General features: G+C 35.7%; 2 protein-coding genes across 2 annotated transcripts in view; one reads left to right on the forward strand and one right to left on the reverse strand.

The window, feature by feature from the left end:
- The window catches only part of LOC107758139 (receptor-type tyrosine-protein phosphatase O-like), a 50,679-nt gene extending 48,162 nt beyond the window's left edge, over positions 1 to 2,517 (reverse strand). Inside the window, exon 1 of the mRNA XM_016575807.1 lies at positions 2,109 to 2,517. Coding sequence (XP_016431293.1) covers positions 2,109 to 2,171 — 63 coding nt within the window. The 5' untranslated portion in view covers positions 2,172 to 2,517. The remainder of the gene's footprint in view (positions 1 to 2,108) is intronic.
- A 6,055-nt stretch (positions 2,518 to 8,572) lies between these two features.
- rerg (RAS-like, estrogen-regulated, growth inhibitor) overlaps positions 8,573 to 20,122 on the forward strand; it is a 26,074-nt gene continuing 14,524 nt past the window's right edge. Inside the window, exon 1 of the mRNA XM_016575816.1 lies at positions 8,573 to 8,696. Within this exon, the coding sequence (XP_016431302.1) occupies positions 8,636 to 8,696 (61 nt within the window). The 5' untranslated portion in view covers positions 8,573 to 8,635. The remainder of the gene's footprint in view (positions 8,697 to 20,122) is intronic.

Here is a 20,122-nt window from a genome sequence, read left to right on the forward strand (position 1 = left end):
ATCGGTGGGCGGGGCTAAACAGGCAGCGCTGTAGCATCGGTGGGTGGGGCTAAACAGGCAGCGCTGTAGCATCGGTGGGCGGGGCTAAACAGGCAGCGCTGTAGCATCGGTGGGTGGGGCTAAACAGGCAGCGCTGTAGCATCGGTGGGCGGGGCTAAACAGGCAGTGCTGTAGAATCGGTAGGCGGGGCTAAACAGGCAGCGCTGTAGAATCGGTGGGCGGGGCTAAACAGACAGTGATGTAGAATCAGTGGGCGGGGCTAAACAGACAGCGCTGTAGCATCGGTGGGCAGGGCTAAACAGGCAGAGATGTAAAATAGGTGGGCGGGGCTAAACAGGCAGTGATGTAGAAGCAGGCATTGATCTTCTTCTGTGGAGGCGGTGCTTATCCACACTATTACATCATAGAGTAGAACATTCCACAAGCTGTGGTTTTGACAGACTGACTTCAATATAAGCTGTTTTTAACGACAAAGTTTTGAGTTCTGAAACTTACAAGATGGTTTTAAAGTACAATTGACTCTTATATGTCAAACGATCAAGGGAATTTTGGTTTCTCAGTTCATGACCCGTTTAAATTTCAACTTTTACACGCAGCGCCGCTTCATCAGTGTCAGTTCCAAAACAGTGGACCAATCAGAAGAGCCCAGAGGCGGGGCAAGCGTTGCAAGCTTTTGTTTACAATAGTAAGTAATTGTAATTGTAATTGGCATGGCAACTGTTTTATTTGACGGGAAAACAGCGGAGGATGCGTTCTGCACTGCTTCTTTTTTTTTTAAACATTCCTGAGCGCTGCGTCTCACTATTTTAGATGCAAACACGCCTTCTGTGTGAACGGGCCATAAGTTTTCAATACTACTTCAGTCTTTCTACTTTAAAATCTCACAATCAATGTCTTACACTGAAGGATGTTTAGATATTTGAACTGTAAAACAAGACAGAAATACTGAGGAATATCAGCATTTTTTTTGCATTTAATGTCATGACTTTATGAATTTAAGACTTTCTGTTCTGATTTAAGACCTTTAAAGGCCTTCATTTGTCAAAAGGTGAAAATCATTTCAAATTAAATCATACACCAATTTTTTTCAAATGTAATGTTAACATTTAATGAATGGCCATATTCATTATCACAGACAGTTTGTTTATGTGTCATAGATGAAATATTGCATTGTTTATTCATTTAATATATGATAGTGATAATACGAAATAAAATATTTACTGAGAATATCTAAGCAGATTTAAGAGTGCCATCAAATAACATCCAGTCAAGATAATAAACATGAGCTTTAAACACAAATAACATACTAATAATAATATAATATACTAATAATATACACAAATTATTCAAAGTCTGAGCAGAAACTCTGTAACTTGCGTTATAATTACAGATGAAGTCACATAATCACACAGTCTTCAGGTTCACTGATAATAATTACACTGGAAAGTTCCTGCAATACTAGCAGTTTAAAATTTAAAAACTGTAAATGTAAGCTTTTTAAAACCATTTTAACAAAGCCACATCACCTCTTTTATAATAATAACAACAATAATAACACTGGAATTTTCCTGCATACTTTCACTGAAAAATTCTGGGTGTAAATATGTTTTAAGGCTATTGAAACATTTGAAATAAAGCTATATCACCGGATTTATAATAATAATATTAACAAAACTAATACTAATAATATCCCAATAATAACAATATGTGACCCTAGACTACAACGGGTATATTTGTAGCAATAGCCAACAATACATTGTATGGGTCACAATTATAGATTTTTCTTTTATGCCAAAAATCATTAGGATGCTATTATTATAAAATAAATGTTTAATTTCCTGTGTAACATACAGTGAAAGCAGGCTGATGCTGCACACACACACACAGACACATACACACACTCTCTCTCAGCTGTGTGACCCAGTTTCGCCTGCAGGAATATCGGAGCAGATTCTGGTCGTGTACCTCGCATCAGTTGCTGCTGATATCAGACACACAGAAACAGAAGCGACACGAACCGATTTAATGACGCGCGCGTGTCTAATTAACGCCTCGCGCTCACCGCAGACCCGAACGCTCATTTGCGTGAATGCAAAGAACAAACTCACCTGAATGACGATGATGGTGATGATGAAGCACAGCGATAAAACCCAGCGGAGAGCAGAACTCATGTTCGGTCGGGAATCGATCGGGCTCTTTGATCCCCAGCGTCGCGCATCCGAACAATAGCGAGCGATCGAACAGCGATCGGAGCGCCGAACCTAGCCGAAGATGAACGAGTGGAGCTTCCGCCGTCAGAGCGCGAGCGTTCCGTCCATCAGCCGGTTCCGTGCGCTCGGTATCGGGTCTGTGGTTCGGCTCTGAGGGACGGATGAATGATGGAGACCCACCGAGGCTCTAATGAAGCGCAGCAGCGGGTTTCTGTCTCTCGGGCCGCGTCTCAAATCCTCCGGTGCGCCCTAACTAGGGTGCAGCGTTAGTGGGCGCCGCGCCTGTGTCTCCCTCAAAACGCCTCGTGCGCCAGCGACGCCCAAACGCTGTGCACTATCTAGACAGCTGAGCGGGATTTGAGACGCGGCCCTCTGTAGCCCCGCCCTGAATCTCTGAACACAGTCTGAATCTCATCACATGAACAAACCTGCTTTACATCATCCTCATATCTTGCCTCATATTTACACATCAACAACAGTTGCATTCACTGTCATCTGTTTATATGAAATACGGCACTATTTATGGACGTTATTAAATAAAATATTTTTAAAAAACTCATATCTATTCATCCGAGAAGTGCATTAAATGCAATTAATTCAGGCTATCAAAAAGGCTAAAATAAGGATTTATAACTCACTAAATACAATTAATTAATTGATTTAAACAAATAAACACAAACAATGCCAGGTTAGCAGCCAAGCTAGTTATTTTGTTTCAGCTATTTTCCAAAGCAACATTTAGAATTTTTATTCAATTTATCTTGTACTAAAATAATCAAAACAGGAATAAAAATTAATAAACCTATATAGACATAGGCCTATAAAAAACTAATAAAAATTATGGAAACACAACAAAATTACTAAAACTTCAGTTTAAATGAAAACACAAAAATAAAAACTATTTCAGAATATTAATTAAAAAAAAACATAAAAGTATCTCAGTGATACTAACGTTTTTTTTTTACTTTTCACTTTTATTAATATGTTGAACTCATTTTTATTATATGTTTTTTTAAATTTTTTTTTTTTAAGTTAAAGTTTTGCAATTTTGTGTCAGTTTTAGTAGTTTTTTAAGTGCCTATATAGTATTCATTCATTTTTATCTTAGTTATTTTAGCACATCAAGACAAACTAAATGAAAATGAGAAATGTTGCACTGGCATGTTACATTTTCTTTTTAATATTATTTTATTCCTATTCTATTCTATATATAGCACAACTATACGTACAGTGTGTTTTATTTTTCAATTTATTTTCCTATTTTTTGTTTATTTATATTATATTTATAATATGTGTATTTTTTATTGTCTGTGTGCTGTTGTTGTCTCTGTGTACACTAAAACAAATTCTTGTACTGTATGCACAAACATATTTGGCAATAAAGCTCTTTCTGACTTCTGACATATAATTTTAGATTTAGCCTAGTTAACTAACTCTGACACTAAAATAACATAGCTTGCGACTAAATCGGCCGTCATATACGTGTGTTATTACATGATAACTCAGATAAACTATTAATCTAATACATGGAAATCAAGTAGTTTGGACCTAGAAGCTTTCCGTTTCCAGACCAGAGCTTAAATTTAAAAATTTTTAAATCTGGATTTCCTGTCTGAAATCCTGTGCTGACCAGCTGGCCCCCATCTTCACACAGATCTTCAACAGATCACTGGAGCTGTGCGAAGTCCCTTCATGCTTCAAACGCTCCACCATCATCCCCGTCCCAAAGAAACCGAAAATTACAGGACTAAATGACTACAGGCCTGTGGCTCTAACGTCTGTGGTCATGAAGTCTTTTGAAAAAACTGGTGTTGGCCCACCTGAAGGACATTACTGGACCCTTACTGGATCCTCTTCAGTTTGCCTACAGAGCAAACAGGTCTGTGGACGATGCAGTCAACATGGGACTGCATTATGTTCTGCAACATCTAGACAGACCAGCGACTTATGTGAGGATCCTGTTCGTGGACTTCAGCTCGGCCATTAACACTATCATCCCAAACCTCCTCCTGCCCAAACTAACTCAGCTCTCCGTGCCCACCTCCGTCTGTCAGTGGATCAACAGCTTCCTGACAGACAGGCAGCAGCTAGTGAGGCTGGGAAAACTCACATCCAGCACCTGTATAATCAGCACTGGAGCTCCTCAGGGCTGCGTCCTCTCCCCACTGCTCTTCTCCCTGTACACCAACGACTGCACATCTAAAGACCCCTCTGTCAAGCTCCTGAAGTTTGCAGACGACACCACACTCATCGGCCTCATTCAGGACGGTGACGAGTCTGCTTACAGACAGGAGGTCGAGCAGCTGGCTGTCTGGTGCAGTCTCAACAACCTGGAGCTCAACACGCTCAAAACTGTGGAGATGACCGTGGACTTCAGGAGAAACCCCCCTGCACTCCCCCCACTCACCATCATGGACAGCACTGTGACTGCAGTGGAGTCATTCAGGTTCCTGGGCACCACAATCTCTCAGGACCTGAAGTGGGACACTCACATTGACTCCATTGTGAAAAAGGCCCAGCAGAGGTTGTATTTCCTTCGCCAGCTGAGGAAGTTCAACCTGCCACAGGAGCTGCTGAAACAGTTCTACTCCGCCATCATTGAATCCATCCTCTGCACTTCAATAACTGTCTGGTTCAGCTCAGCTACCAAATCTGACCTCAGAAGACTACAGAGGGTAGTTTACTTGTTCTATTTTTTATTATCTGTGTTTTTTTGTTCTGTCACTGCCATTCTGTTGCACTGCGGAAGCTTCTGTCACGAAAGCAAATTCCTCGTATGTGAAAACATACCTGGCAATAAAGCTCATTCTGATTCTGATTCTGAAATAAGGTAATAATAAACAGAATCCAGGTACTTACATGTACAAAACCTCACTGAACATGCCTGGATTTTTCACCTCCATCGCTTACATTTCTTCTCGGTTCTTCACATTTCTAATGTGTGAAAAAACATCTAATTAAACATATTGAAAGAGTCATATGAACAACACAAACTTAATGGGCTAGTGAACAAACACTGAAGATTGAAGAACTGACCCATTAACCTTCACAAACATCATAAATAAGAGGGTCAGACTGCTGTTGGCTTTATTTAGAAATCTCAAACTCATAATGAAGTGCACTGTTTTCATCTTATATTGTGATTCATCAGCAGGACAGGAGACAGAGACAGACAGACAGACAGCAACAGAGGCGCCCAGCCAATCAGCGTCCAGTTTCCCCTCCTCTTTTCTTTCCTCAGATGAGAGCTGCTTTCTGATTGGCCGGTGATGGAACGTGGACAAAGGGTTTCCCTGATGAGCTTCAGTCTTAAACAGCGATCACGTGATCTCTGGAATCAGGAGCTGCAAATCAAATCTGCTGGAAAGTAGATGCTACATGTAACATTAATATTTAGTACAGATCGGGTATGTTTTATTGTTACATTGTATGTGTTAATGTGCGTATTTGTAGCAGCAGCTGCAGAAGCTAAATCTGAGCGCTGTCGCCCTCTAGTGGCCTAATGTAAAAACTACTACATGCTAAAGGGATATTTCCCTCACAAATTATCATTCTGTCATCATTTACTCATCCTCATGTCGTTCAAAACCCCTAGGACTTACTTTCCTTCTTCTGTGGAACACTAAAGCTGATATTTAGTACAATGTTCACGCTGCTTTTTTACATAAAATGAAAGCAGACAGTGATCCGGAGCTGTTCACGTTCAAAAACACCATGAAATCACATTGGATCACAATCAAGTTTTATTAGAGTACCATAACAGTGGTGCATACACAAGTGTTTAGCAACGCGAGACTTGAATGTGCGAGACTTCCGCATTTAGCTTCGCAGTAATAAACAGGAAAATGAATGAAATTTAAATAATAAAAATACCAGTTTGAAATATCAAGCAGCAAAGTTAGAAATAAGGTGGATGTTGTATGCGTTCAATATGTGGCGTATATTGTGTTGTATGTGCTCTCTCTCTCTGTGTGTGTGTGTGTGAGAGAGAGAGAGAGAGAGAGTGTGTGTGTGTGTGTGTGTTAAAGTGTTCTTGTTTATGCTACTTTGTGGGGACCACAATAGTAAAACCTGAAATTTTTGACATTGTGGGGACCGGCCTCTGATCCCCACGAGGGAAAAAGTGATTAAAAATAGTAAATGATGTTTATCTGAAAGTGTAAGAATGCAAACAGGTTTCCTGTAAGGGGTAGGTTTAGGGTTGGGTTAGGGTATAGAAAATATCGTTTCAGTTATTGGTCAGTATAAAAGTAATAGAAGTCTATGGAAAGTCCCCACAATTCACTGAAAAAAACGTGTGTGCGTGTGTGTGTGTGTGAGAGAGAGAGTGTGTGTGTGTGTGTGTGGTAGTGCTGAAGTCCAATTAAATATATACGTAGTATATTTGATTGTGCTAAAGTGAAACTATTGCAAGTGTGCTTCAGGTAGTTTAAATATTTTGCATTTAAAGACCGATATTATTCAAAGATCAATATACTTAGTATATTTGATTGTGCTAAAGTGAAACTATTGCAAGTGTGCTTCAGGTACAGTTTAAATATTTTGCATTTAAAGACCGATATTATTCAAAGATCATACAATCCTCATCAAAAGTGACATTAAAACACATTTTAGACTTAATATTAAGAAATGTGCATTGTGCACAAGTAGTACGCGAAATAAAGTTTAATTATATTTTTTATATCAGCAAGTCTCGAGTTATCTGTCAGTAAATATGTTAATAGATTTGAACTATACTTAGTATGAAATAAATGTATTTTAAATATGTTACTTTTTTACTAGGGCACTTTAAATACATTTTTCAAAAAACAAGATATCTTACATCTCAATTATTATAAATATATGTCTTAAAAACAAATAACTGCCAATGTGGCCGGAAAAATAAACTTAATTTAAAGAGAAAATTTATTTTCTGACCCCACTTGACAGGATTTTTAATTTTCAAATTTGAATTTTCAAAATTTTCAAATTTGGAATTTTTCGAAATTTTCAAATTTGGAATTTTTCAAAATTTTCAAAATTTGAATTTTTCAAAAACACATTTGATACATTTTTCTAACATCTTAACAACAAAAATCTGCCAACATGGTCAGAAAAATATTGTTTACCCTTTTGAAGATGATTTTTCTTATGCAACTGGCAGGTTGTTTTCTTGTTTTAAACAAAAATCACATAATTTTGATAAACCTTCTGTCATGTTGTTTCTCAAGTAAATTTATCTTGATTGAAGAACAAGAGTACTGAGTAAGAAACTGATTTTTTGCCGTGCTGATATCTTACATCTCAATTATTATAAATATATGTCTTAAAAACAAATATCTGCCAATGTGGCCGGAAAAATAAACTTAATTTAAAGAGAAAATTTATTTTCTGACCCCACTTGGCAGGATTTTTAATTTTCAAATTTGAATTTTCAAAATTTTCAAATTTGGAATTTTTCGAAATTTGGAATTTTTCAAAAGTTTCAAATTTGGAATTTTTCAAAATTTTCAAAATTTGAATTTTTCAAAAACACATTTGATACATTTTTCTAACATCTTAACAACAAAAATCTGCCAACATGGTCAGAAAAATATTGTTTACCCTTTTGAAGATGATTTTTCTTATGCAACTGGCAGGTTGTTTTCTTGTTTTAAACAAAAATCACATAATTTTGATAAATCTTCTGTCATGTTGTTTCTCAAGTAAATTTATCTTGATTGAAGAACAAGAGTACTGAGTAAGAAACTGATTTTTTGCCGTGCTGATGATGAGATGATCATGTGAAAGAAGACAGTACACTCTTAAAAATAAAAGTGTGTTAAAGGTTCTTCACAGCGATGCCACAGAAGAACCATTTTTGGTTCCACAAAGAACCATTCAGTCAAAGAACATCTCTTTCTTACCTTTTTATAATCTGAAGAACCTTCTTTCGCTACAAAGAAGCTTTTGTGAAACTGAAAGGTTCTTCAGATGTTAAAGGTTCTTTATGGTACCATTTAGACAAAAAGGTTCTTCTATGGCATCACTGTGAAGCAAGCAGATCCTTCAGTGACGTTTAGGCTCAGATCATCTCACCTCAGATGCTGTAGGACAGAAGATCATCTACAAACAAATTGTTTACAAGCTTCACTCATCATCACGAGAGTCTGGATGATCCAGTATTTGAGGAATCATCTAATCAGATCATCAGAAGCTGCTGATCAGTCTTCATTCATCAGTGCAGATGATCATACCTTCATGACATAGATTTTCTCCACACAAAGTGCTTAAATATTCGACTGTAGAAACTGAATGTTAGGTTCTGAGCGAGTGCTGGATTAAACACATCCTTTATATAATGATGATCTGCTGTTTTACATCCGTCATCTGTTTCAGGTGGAGATGATGCTGTCGCTATGGTGACTGCGTCCGCTCTGTGATTGGCTCGTTCTGCGTGCGTCGTCATGGCGATGAGTCCAGAGGTGAAGCTGGCTGTGTTCGGCAGAGCAGGAGTGGGAAAGTCAGGTGAGAGCGAGACGTTATCTGTTAATACATGAATTATATAAATGAAGATCTTATGATAAAGTAAATCCATCCGATATGCACAGCCAGACGATATTTCCATTAGACCATCCTGCTGCCGTCTGAAGTTCAACATTAGTGTGAATTTACAGGGTTTATGAAGGTACATTTAAGACTACTCAAGACCAATAACACTTCAAAGTTTTTAAAAAACAATTTTCATTTGTTTTAAAAAAATACGACTTGAATAGCTTTACTCTCGGTACCTTCTTAAAACACGGCAAAAAATTCTGCTCTTCCTCAGTATTTTTGACTTGTTTTCCAGCATCCTTAAATCAAGATACATTTACTTGAGATACTAAATTACTTTATATTAAGTTGTTTTTTGAACAAATAAGAAAATGAGAAAATATCTGCCAATGGGCTCAGAAAAATAAACTTAGTTCAAAGGAAAAACAAGATTATTTTTCTGACCCCACTGGAAGATACTTTCTCATTTTAAGCATAAACTCACTTAATTTTGATACATTTTAGAAAACAAGTCTTAATATTTACATTTTATATTTTTATTTTAACATAACAATACATTTTAAAATTTAAATTATTTTTATTTCTTCAAAATAAATATAAAATGTTCATAATTCCTTTAATAACAAGAAAAATAATCATTTTCCCTTTGAATTAAGTTTATTTATTTTTCTGATCCCACTGTTCCTGTTTTAACCATATACTCACTTAATTTCGATATATATTTCAGAAAACAAGACTTCATATCTTCAGTCGTTTTGATTCTCCAGTAAATGTATCTTAATTTAATCACATTTAGAAATTCGTTCTGGAAAACAAGACTAAAATAGTGAGAAAGAACTTAATTTTTGCAGTTCAGAGTTCAGCTGAAACAGTTGGGTCTTATGAATTATTATTATTTTGGTGGCTATTTCTATAAGTGGAATTGTGAAGCCAGTATAAAAAGTGAAATATATTCTTAAACCAGTGACAAAAATAAGGGATGATATTTTCCCCCTTAAACGTGATTTCAGGGACTTTACTCTTTATGAGGGCACATTTTCTAACCTTATTAAATGTATGCATTAGGAATGCACCGATATGAAAATTTTGGCCGATACCGATAACCGATAATTCTTTATATATGAAAGCCGATAACCGATACGTTGGCCGATAAATCTAAATCCAAATTTTTATATAATTTTTGAGAGCCTGATTACAAAAAAAGTCTCACCATTAAAAGCCATTAAACACTTCAACATAAATCAAACATAAAGCAGCCTTACAAATAAATAAAATAATGCATACAAGTCACTGGACAATAATGTTATATACTGTATATGATAGTCCTAGTTATTAATGTTGTGCGCTGCTAACACCGGCAAACTGAAGCACTCTATTAACCCTCTATTAGTTTAACCAAACGCATTCTATATGCGATAAATCCGACCTATATGCATAAAATAAACACAATATTACAACGTACAATTGCACAAAAGGCTGCAAATGCACAAGCGAACTTAACTGTGCTGGTCATGAAGGTGCAGCTCCGTTGTGAATGCACTCTTCCCGTAACAACGCGCTTAAACACGGGCGCACAAAGATTCCATAACATTATTTAACAGTAATGTTCTCATTATATTATGACAGACTTGCCCTGCACATGTTGCACTTCACTGTATTTTCCTTTTTGAAGTGATTCCAATAATATTTCAAGCAATTAAAAACCATCATGGTGAACAGTGCGCATCTGAAGTGAAATAATGCATTATTTATCGGCTTTAATATATCGGCACAATTTTCTTATCGGTTCGATAATGATAACATAAAAATTTACATTTATCGGTACCGATATGGTGGCCGATATATCGTGCATCCCTAGTATGCATCATCATTTATATAAGTATTTAATAAATGCAATTAGTATAAGACACTTCAGGGCTGTTACTAATCAAATGAAATCAATATCAATAAAATCTATCTTTGCAAAAGTGGCACACAATATGGCATATAGATGTACGCAGTATTTAATGCAGCTTAGAGATGGCATGAATGCATTTACACTGCAAACATGTTAGAAGCTTAATGTGGTAAATATAGCATATACTGAACTATGAAATGATGCTTTAAATATAAAATTGAAATCACCGATAGGTGGCGACAAGTTACCGTCTTAATGCGTGAGTCATTGATTCACTCTGATTCATTCAAAACGGCTGATTCATTCAGAAACTAAGCAAATTTTCTTACTACTTCTGCTATAGAAAGATATGCTAAAATAGTATGAGTAGTATACTAGTATACCGTTTCGAATTTAGTTGTTGAATCACTCACCTGATTCGTTCAGAAACGTCATAGTGGTACAATGATTGGTCGAGCAAACAGTCCATAATGACAATAATGTGTCTAAAATTAAATTAACATTAATTGCGTTTAATTTAGTTACTATATATCAGCACTTTTCAAAGTCCAGACTCCTTACTTATTTGTGGCGGCTTGTCACAATATCAAAACTGACCGCCACAAATAGATTTTCCAAAAGGCTTATACTTGGTTGAATAAACAAATCAAAATGCGGCACGGGTGTTTTTATATGAATGTATCTTCGAAAAGAACCGACCGTCTTCAGAAAAGCTCGATTTCGTTTTTTTAACACTAAATTGTGTTAAAATCACTGATCTGTAATAGGGAACTATATATTATATTTATATAGATCAGTGGTTAAAATGCAAAAGTGCATGTTAAAACCAAATGCAGCTTTAGGTTTTTATATGAATGTATCTTTGAAAAGAACCGACCGTCTTCAAAAAAGCTAAAATTTTATTTCGTCGTTCCTGTAATGCCTGATAAAGTAGCGTTCGTGAGCGTGGCGCTGATTTGTTTACAGCCGTTACCGTGGAAACCGCTATACTTCTTCCGCTCCAAAAGCGCCTCCTGCTGGCAGAGAATTAATTTGCATTTGCAAGTCTGTGGGCAAACATAAACAAAAAGCTTCAGAACTGTTTTGAAAAGGTGCTTAAGTTTTGAATTAGGCTACTACTACTATTACTATTGCTATCTTGTGCCCTGCAATAAACATTTACTCTCTTTTATGAGATGAAGGGGGAAAAGAAGAAAATCGGCATCATAACTGGCCATCGGCTGCCCTGATTTCTAAATATCGGCATCGGCCAGAGAAAAACCCATATCGGTCGACCTCTATTGCTGACACTTGAATCAATTGTTTTGCCATCTTTGCACTTATTATTAATGTATTTTGAATGCAAAAGGCACTTTATTTTTTCAAAAAAATTAGTGTTGATTTGTTATGCATGTTTATAAAAAACAAGTTTTGTAATAACCAATTGTTCCGGACCTTTGACATTGATGAAAATTAAGATTTGGACCTTTGAATGTAGACTTTGAGAACCCCTGCTATATATCATTGTATAAAGTGTAAAATAATGATCTTAAAAGAAGGACAAGTGAGCGTCCAGCTGAAGTCTGCGCCAGTAGATGACACCTGAAACCAGACTTATCTGAATCTGACTGATATGCAAATTGATTAATCGCCGTTTTAGGGTCTCGAGATTAATTATAGCACACGGGATGGGAAGCAGTGTGATTTCTGCATTAACTCTGAGTGCAGTTCAGGTCATCAGTCTGAGACGGAGATGGAAAAAATGCGAGTGTTTGTGTTACGCTGGTTAATCTGTCCGGAGCCGTGATGAAGATGCTGCTGAGGAGCGTTTCACACCGAACGTCCAGACCACCAAAGATCCAGCCAGATGCTCGTGACTTCATAAATATCAGCCTGCAATAACACGAGGAGAGTTACGGCCGTAATACTGATGCACACACACACCGAACACACCAGACAAAAGCGTTAAAACCAATCCATTATATGCTATTATTCACGTCAGCGGCTGACATCTCACGCAGGAAATTGAACATCGGAGTAGCAATGAAATTAGTGATTAGAGGTGACATTTTTCAGAGGTCTGTGTGCTCTGACTCGAGGAAATGCTAAAGATAACACACATACAGTGGAGGGAAATGATGGCCGAATGAACCCGGCTAATAAACATGACCTATTTTACGCTGGAGGGCCGTGACGTGTTCCAAAATATGACTTTATTTTAGATTAAATGAATAAATCAGACGTGTAACCACAAGGCTATTCTTACTTCTGAAGTCGTAATTACGAGTTTGTTGTGCTCAAGTGGTTTGTTAATAAATCGTATTAAAGCCAAAATGCAATTTAATCAATATCCAAAGGATTTTTTAAATAAAATGAAGTGTCACATTTGTTAACAATCATATAAACCGGCGCAGAAGCTTCATCTAGCTTGCTGATTCTGATGCTTTGGTGAAATAAATGCTTAAAAATACACACAATATGCATTAAATGGTTATTTATGTATGTAAATATACATAACTGTAATGGCTAGAGAAAGCAATGTTATGGAAGATTCATTCCGCCACAGAATAAAAAAAAATAAAAAAAAAGGTAATTGCAACTTTTTATCTCAGATTTCTGACTTTTTTTCCTTGCAATTCCTCGCGAATCAGACTTTTTTTTTTTTCAGAGTTGTGAGATATAGACTAAAAAATGGAATACATAGTCAAAATTGTGAGAAAAAGTCAGAAGTGTGAAATAAGCTCAGAAAATATATTAAATATTGCAAGATATAAACTTTCAAAGGCTAAATTGTGAAGTTTTTGTGACTTTTTATCTCACAATTATGATGTTTTTTCTCCCAATTTCAAGTTTATATCTCTCAATTTGTATTTACAGAATTGCGAGAAGAAAGTCTGGATTGATGGGGGGAAAAAAAGTCGCAATTGCGTTTTTTATTCTGTGAAGAAAATAAGCTTCCTTATGATGAAGATGCTGTGGGAAAAATGAATAAAATGTAACAGTCTAGAGCAATAGTTTATGGTTTTTATTAAAACTATCTCGTAAATACGACTCGACAGGCCGTTCTTGTCCAGTGTCCGAATAGGAATCGTTTTTACGATATTTCAGATAGCACATGAATGCAGCAAACATTGTACACACAATATGTTGAGATAATTGGTTTAATTTTGCTCCAGATGAAGCTGGAATATGACATCTGTGCTAAAGGTGTTAATGGTAAAAACGTTGGCATGCTTTAGCATGTTGCTAACATGTTTAAACAAGTTGCTAGAATGTTTAAACAGACTGTAGAATGCTAGCATGTTGCATTTTTAGCATGTTGGTAATATTTTTTAAAGTTGCTTGCATTTTTAATGTTTTAGCATGCTGCTAACTTGTTATAACACATTTCTAACATGTTTTCACAAGTCACTAACATATTTTAGCATGTTTCTAACGTTTTGCCAATTGCTAGCATGTTTTGACAAGTTACTAACATGTTTTAGCTAGCTGCTAGCATGTCATTGCCAACAAGCTTTAACATATTGTTAACATGTTTTAACATGTTGCTAGCATGTTTTGCCAAATGCCAACATGTTTCAGCACATTGTTGCCATGTTTTAACACACTGCTAACATTTTTTGACAAGTTGCTAGAATGTTTAAACAGACTGTTGAATGCTAGCATGTTGCATTTTTAGCATGTTGCTAATATTTTTTAACATGTCGCTTGCATTTTTAAATGTTTTAGCATGTTGCTAACTTGTTATAACACATTTCTAACATGTTTTCACAAGTCACTAACATATTTTAGCATGTTTCTAACATGTTTTGCCAATTGCTAGCATGTTTTGACAAGTTACTAACATGTTTTACCATGTTAACATGTTTTAGCTAGTTGCTAGCATGTCATTGCCAACAAGCTTTAACATATTGTTAACATGTTTTAACATGTTGCTAGCATGTTTTGCCAAATGCCAAAATGTTGTTGCCATGTTTTAACACACTGCTAACATGTTTTGCAAAGTTGCAAGAATGTTTTTACAACTGCTAGCATGTTTTAACATATTGTTAATGTTTTAGCACATTGCTAACATATTTTAACATGTTGCTAGCATGTTTTGCTAGCATGGGACAAACAAGCCAAAAGTGAAAATTCTGTCATCGTTTACTCACCCTCAAGTTGTATGAGTTTCTTTCTTCTGCTGAACACAAAAGAAAATATATTTTGAAGAATGTTGGTAACCAAACAATTGACGGTAGCCATTAACTTCCACGGTATGGAAAAAAACACTATGGAAGACAATGGGTACCATCAACTGTTTTGTGATATTTAATCTTATGCGATACCTGTTTATGTTTTAAGTTAAGTGTAAACAATTATTTTTTACACATTTTTTCAGAATTTCTGTCATTTTGCAACTTAAGCAAATACATCTTGAATTAATAATGCTTTGATGCTTGTACTGGAAAACAAGACAGAGATACTGAGGAAGAACCTAATTTTTGCAGCGTGCTTCTCTTCATAATCCAATTCTGACGCAATCAATCGCTCTCATTCATCATATAGAGGCACTTTCACCATCCGATCAATGAGTCAGAGTATCTGCTCTAGTCTCTTGACCTGACGATGGAGAAATGTGGGTCAAACACAATGATTCTCAGTGGGATTTGAGAAGATGATTCATAACCGTGAAGTCTGGACTTAAAATAACACACGACGCGTCACCAAACCCAAACACAACACATATCAGAATCAGTCCAGAGAGACACAACACACCTTCACTGAAGGTCAACAACAGATCCGTCCTACAAAGACAAAACAAATGTGTCAGGAAGAAAAAGAATAGACAAACGGCGCCAGCTAAAAGACTCCACAAATATAACTAACCTGAGATTTCTAGCTGTTTTTAGGATGAGGGAAGTTCTCGTTTTAAGCCCCGCCTCTAAGGACCAGATGATGTCATCAACATCTCTGGACTGATTTTCCCAGGAGAAAAAAAACTTGAAGCTAAAATGCCTAAAAGCTTTTAAAGCATACCATCTACAGTATTTACACTGAAAAAAATTGGTGTAGAAACAATTCACACTGTAAATTTCACAAACAGTTACAAATAAGAAACATTAGCTATGTTTTCATCCAAATATGCAAATTTAATTTATGCGCATCACATAAAACATTTGCGAATAAAGCACCGTTTCCATCCAATGAGTCAAAGAGAACAAAATCATCACTTCTCGATAAAGTGGCACTAAATATCACTAAGAAAAGTAGGCGAAGCCACTAAATATAATAATTTTCATATATGATATATTACTTGTGCCTCAGAGCGAGCAGACGAAACACAATAAATGCAGTTGATGCTTTCGGAGATGGATGCTGCTGTTTGGAAATGCAGACTTTTAAGACAATTATACAGAAATACTTAGATGACAGATTTGCTCAGGCATTTCAGAACGAACATAACAACATTTCAGATGCTGTGCAACGAGATCGGTCCGCTGGTTAGTAAGGTTATGCCGTCCCATCGTGCAAACTCGCTTGACTTTTTTGATGCGCATGGTGAAATTTATTGTTTTGGATTGAAAGGATAAAAAGTTAATCCTACTCATTTGTGCGCATACATTTTTAATGCACATTTTTAGAATTTATGCACATCTTGGCATTTCCATCCAGGAATTTCCATTCCATTTTTTTAATGCGATATTCTGAAATGTGCATAAAATAGATAGAAACATAGCTATTGAATTGAACGTGAATTTTAGAAATAGAAAGACTGAAATAGTATTATCTTGTAAAACATACTTCAGTACTTCAAAAAATATTTCTGTAGTGCAGTAAGACACAAACATATCTTCTCTTGAAAGTGATTTCTCAGACTTTAATCATTTATTTTAATGCTCTTTATCTATTTGTGTATTAGATATATCAATTTCAATCCATATCTTTAAAGAGTTTTTTTTCATCTTACATAACCAAACTTTACAGTTTTATTCCTCTCTATATTCTAAAGGTTTGTTCATGTATCATTCACACTGATTTTATTCCTAAAAACATGTATTTCTTTCAAGGCACAGGAAAATCTAATCAGTTCTTAAACATTTTATATCATGAAGTAACTACAGTAACACATGAAAAGCATATTTCTTGTAGCTTTTCTTTATTACTAATAACTGTTGCTCTTCAGCTTTTAATAAAGGACTGGTTCACTCACAACTGATCATTTTGTCATCATTTACTCAGCCTCATGCTGTTCCACAAGATTGTTTTCTTATTAAATACAAAAATGTTGGGAACCAAACAACACTCACACTCACACACACACACACTTTTTATCTCACAATTATGATGTTTTTTCTCCCAATTTCAAGTTTATATCTCTCAATTTGTATTTACAGAATTGCGAGAAGAAAGTCTGGATTGATGGGGGGAAAAAAAGTCGCAATTGCGTTTTTTATTCTGTGAAGAAAATAAGCTTCCTTATGATGAAGATGCTGTGGGAAAAATGAATAAAATGTAACAGTCTAGAGCAATAGTTTATGGTTTTTATTAAAACTATCTCGTAAATACGACTCGACAGGCCGTTCTTGTCCAGTTTCCGAATAGGAATCGTTTTTACGATATTTCAGATAGCACATGAATGCAGCAAACATTGTACACACAATATGTTGAGATAATTGGTTTAATTTTGCTCCAGATGAAGCTGGAATATGACATCTGTGCTAAAGGTGTTAATGGTAAAAACGTTGGCATGCTTTAGCATGTTGCTAACATGTTTAAACAAGTTGCTAGAATGTTTAAACAGACTGTTGAATGCTAGCATGTTGCATTTTTAGCATGTTGCTAATATTTTTTAACATGTCGCTTGCATTTTTAAATGTTTTAGCATGTTGCTAACTTGTTATAACACATTTCTAACATGTTTTCACAAGTCACTAACATATTTTAGCATGTTTCTAACATGTTTTGCCAATTGCTAGCATGTTTTGACAAGTTACTAACATGTTTTACCATGTTAACATGTTTTAGCTAGCTGCTAGCATGTCATTGCCAACAAGCTTTAACATATTGTTAACATGTTTTAACATGTTGCTAGCATGTTTTGCCAAATGCCAAAATGTTGTTGCCATGTTTTAACACACTGCTAACATGTTTTGCAAAGTTGCAAGAATGTTTTTACAACTGCTAGCATGTTTTAACATATTGTTAATGTTTTAGCACATTGCTAACATATTTTAACATGTTGCTAGCATGTTTTGCTAGCATGGGACAAACAAGCCAAAAGTGAAAATTCTGTCATCGTTTACTCACCCTCAAGTTGTATGAGTTTCTTTCTTCTGCTGAACACAAAAGAAAATATATTTTGAAGAATGTTGGTAACCAAACAATTGACGGTAGCCATTAACTTCCACGGTATGGAAAAAAACACTATGGAAGACAATGGGTACCATCAACTGTTTTGTGATATTTAATCTTATGCGATACCTGTTTATGTTTTAAGTTAAGTGTAAACAATTATTTTTTACACATTTTTTCAGAATTTCTGTCATTTTGCAACTTAAGCAAATACATCTTGAATTAATAATGCTTTGATGCTTGTACTGGAAAACAAGACAGAGATACTGAGGAAGAACCTAATTTTTGCAGCGTGCTTCTCTTCATAATCCAATTCTGACGCAATCAATCGCTCTCATTCATCATATAGAGGCACTTTCACCATCCGATCAATGAGTCAGAGTATCTGCTCTAGTCTCTTGACCTGACGATGGAGAAATGTGGGTCAAACACAATGATTCTCAATGGGATTTGAGAAGATGATTCATAACCGTGAAGTCTGGACTTAAAATAACACACGACGCGTCACCAAACCCAAACACAACACATATCAGAATCAGTCCAGAGAGACACAACACACCTTCACTGAAGGTCAACAACAGATCCGTCCTACAAAGACAAAACAAATGTGTCAGGAAGAAAAAGAATAGACAAACGGCGCCAGCTAAAAGACTCCACAAATATAACTAACCTGAGATTTCTAGCTGTTTTTAGGATGAGGGAAGTTCTCGTTTTAAGCCCCGCCTCTAAGGACCAGATGATGTCATCAACATCTCTGGACTGATTTTCCCAGGAGAAAAAAAACTTGAAGCTAAAATGCCTAAAAGCTTTTAAAGCATACCATCTACAGTATTTACACTGAAAAAAATTGGTGTAGAAACAATTCACACTGTAAATTTCACAAACAGTTACAAATAAGAAACATTAGCTATGTTTTCATCCAAATATGCAAATTTAATTTATGCGCATCACATAAAACATTTGCGAATAAAGCACCGTTTCCATCCAATGAGTCAAAGAGAACAAAATCATCACTTCTCGATAAAGTGGCACTAAATATCACTAAGAAAAGTAGGCGAAGCCACTAAATATAATAATTTTCATATATGATATATTACTTGTGCCTCAGAGCGAGCAGACGAAACACAATAAATGCAGTTGATGCTTTCGGAGATGGATGCTGCTGTTTGGAAATGCAGACTTTTAAGACAATTATACAGAAATACTTAGATGACAGATTTGCTCAGGCATTTCAGAACGAACATAACAACATTTCAGATGCTGTGCAACGAGATCGGTCCGCTGGTTAGTCAGGTCGCATCGTGCAAACTCACTTGACTTTTTTGATGCGCATGGTGAAATTTATTGTTTTGGATTGAAAGGATAAAAAGTTAATCCTACTCATTTGTGCGCATACATTTTTAATGCACATTTTTAGAATTTATGCACATCTTGGCATTTCCATCCAGGAATTTCCATTCCATTTTTTTAATGCGATATTCTGAAATGTGCATAAAATAGATAGAAACATAGCTATTGAATTGAACGTGAATTTTAGAAATAGAAAGACTGAAATAGTATTATCTTGTAAAACATACTTCAGTACTTCAAAAAATATTTCTGTAGTGCAGTAAGACACAAACATATCTTCTCTTGAAAGTGATTTCTCAGACTTTAATCATTTATTTTAATGCTCTTTATCTATTTGTGTATTAGATATATCAATTTCAATCCATATCTTTAAAGAGTTTTTTTTCATCTTACATAACCAAACTTTACAGTTTTATTCCTCTCTATATTCTAAAGGTTTGTTCATGTATCATTCACACTGATTTTATTCCTAAAAACATGTATTTCTTTCAAGGCACAGGAAAATCTAATCAGTTCTTAAACATTTTATATCATGAAGTAACTACAGTAACACATGAAAAGCATATTTCTTGTAGCTTTTCTTTATTACTAATAACTGTTGCTCTTCAGCTTTTAATAAAGGACTGGTTCACTCACAACTGATCATTTTGTCATCATTTACTCAGCCTCATGCTGTTCCACAAGATTGTTTTCTTATTAAATACAAAAATGTTGGGAACCAAACAACACTCACACTCACACACACACACTCACACACACTCACACTCACACACACACACACACACACACACACACACTCACACACACTCACACTCACACTCACACTCACACACTCACA

Source organism: Sinocyclocheilus rhinocerous, unplaced genomic scaffold (assembly GCF_001515625.1).
Source record: "Sinocyclocheilus rhinocerous isolate Xijiao unplaced genomic scaffold, SAMN03320098_v1.1 scaffold2911, whole genome shotgun sequence".
In the NCBI taxonomy this organism is placed as follows: Eukaryota; Metazoa; Chordata; class Actinopteri; order Cypriniformes; family Cyprinidae; genus Sinocyclocheilus; species Sinocyclocheilus rhinocerous.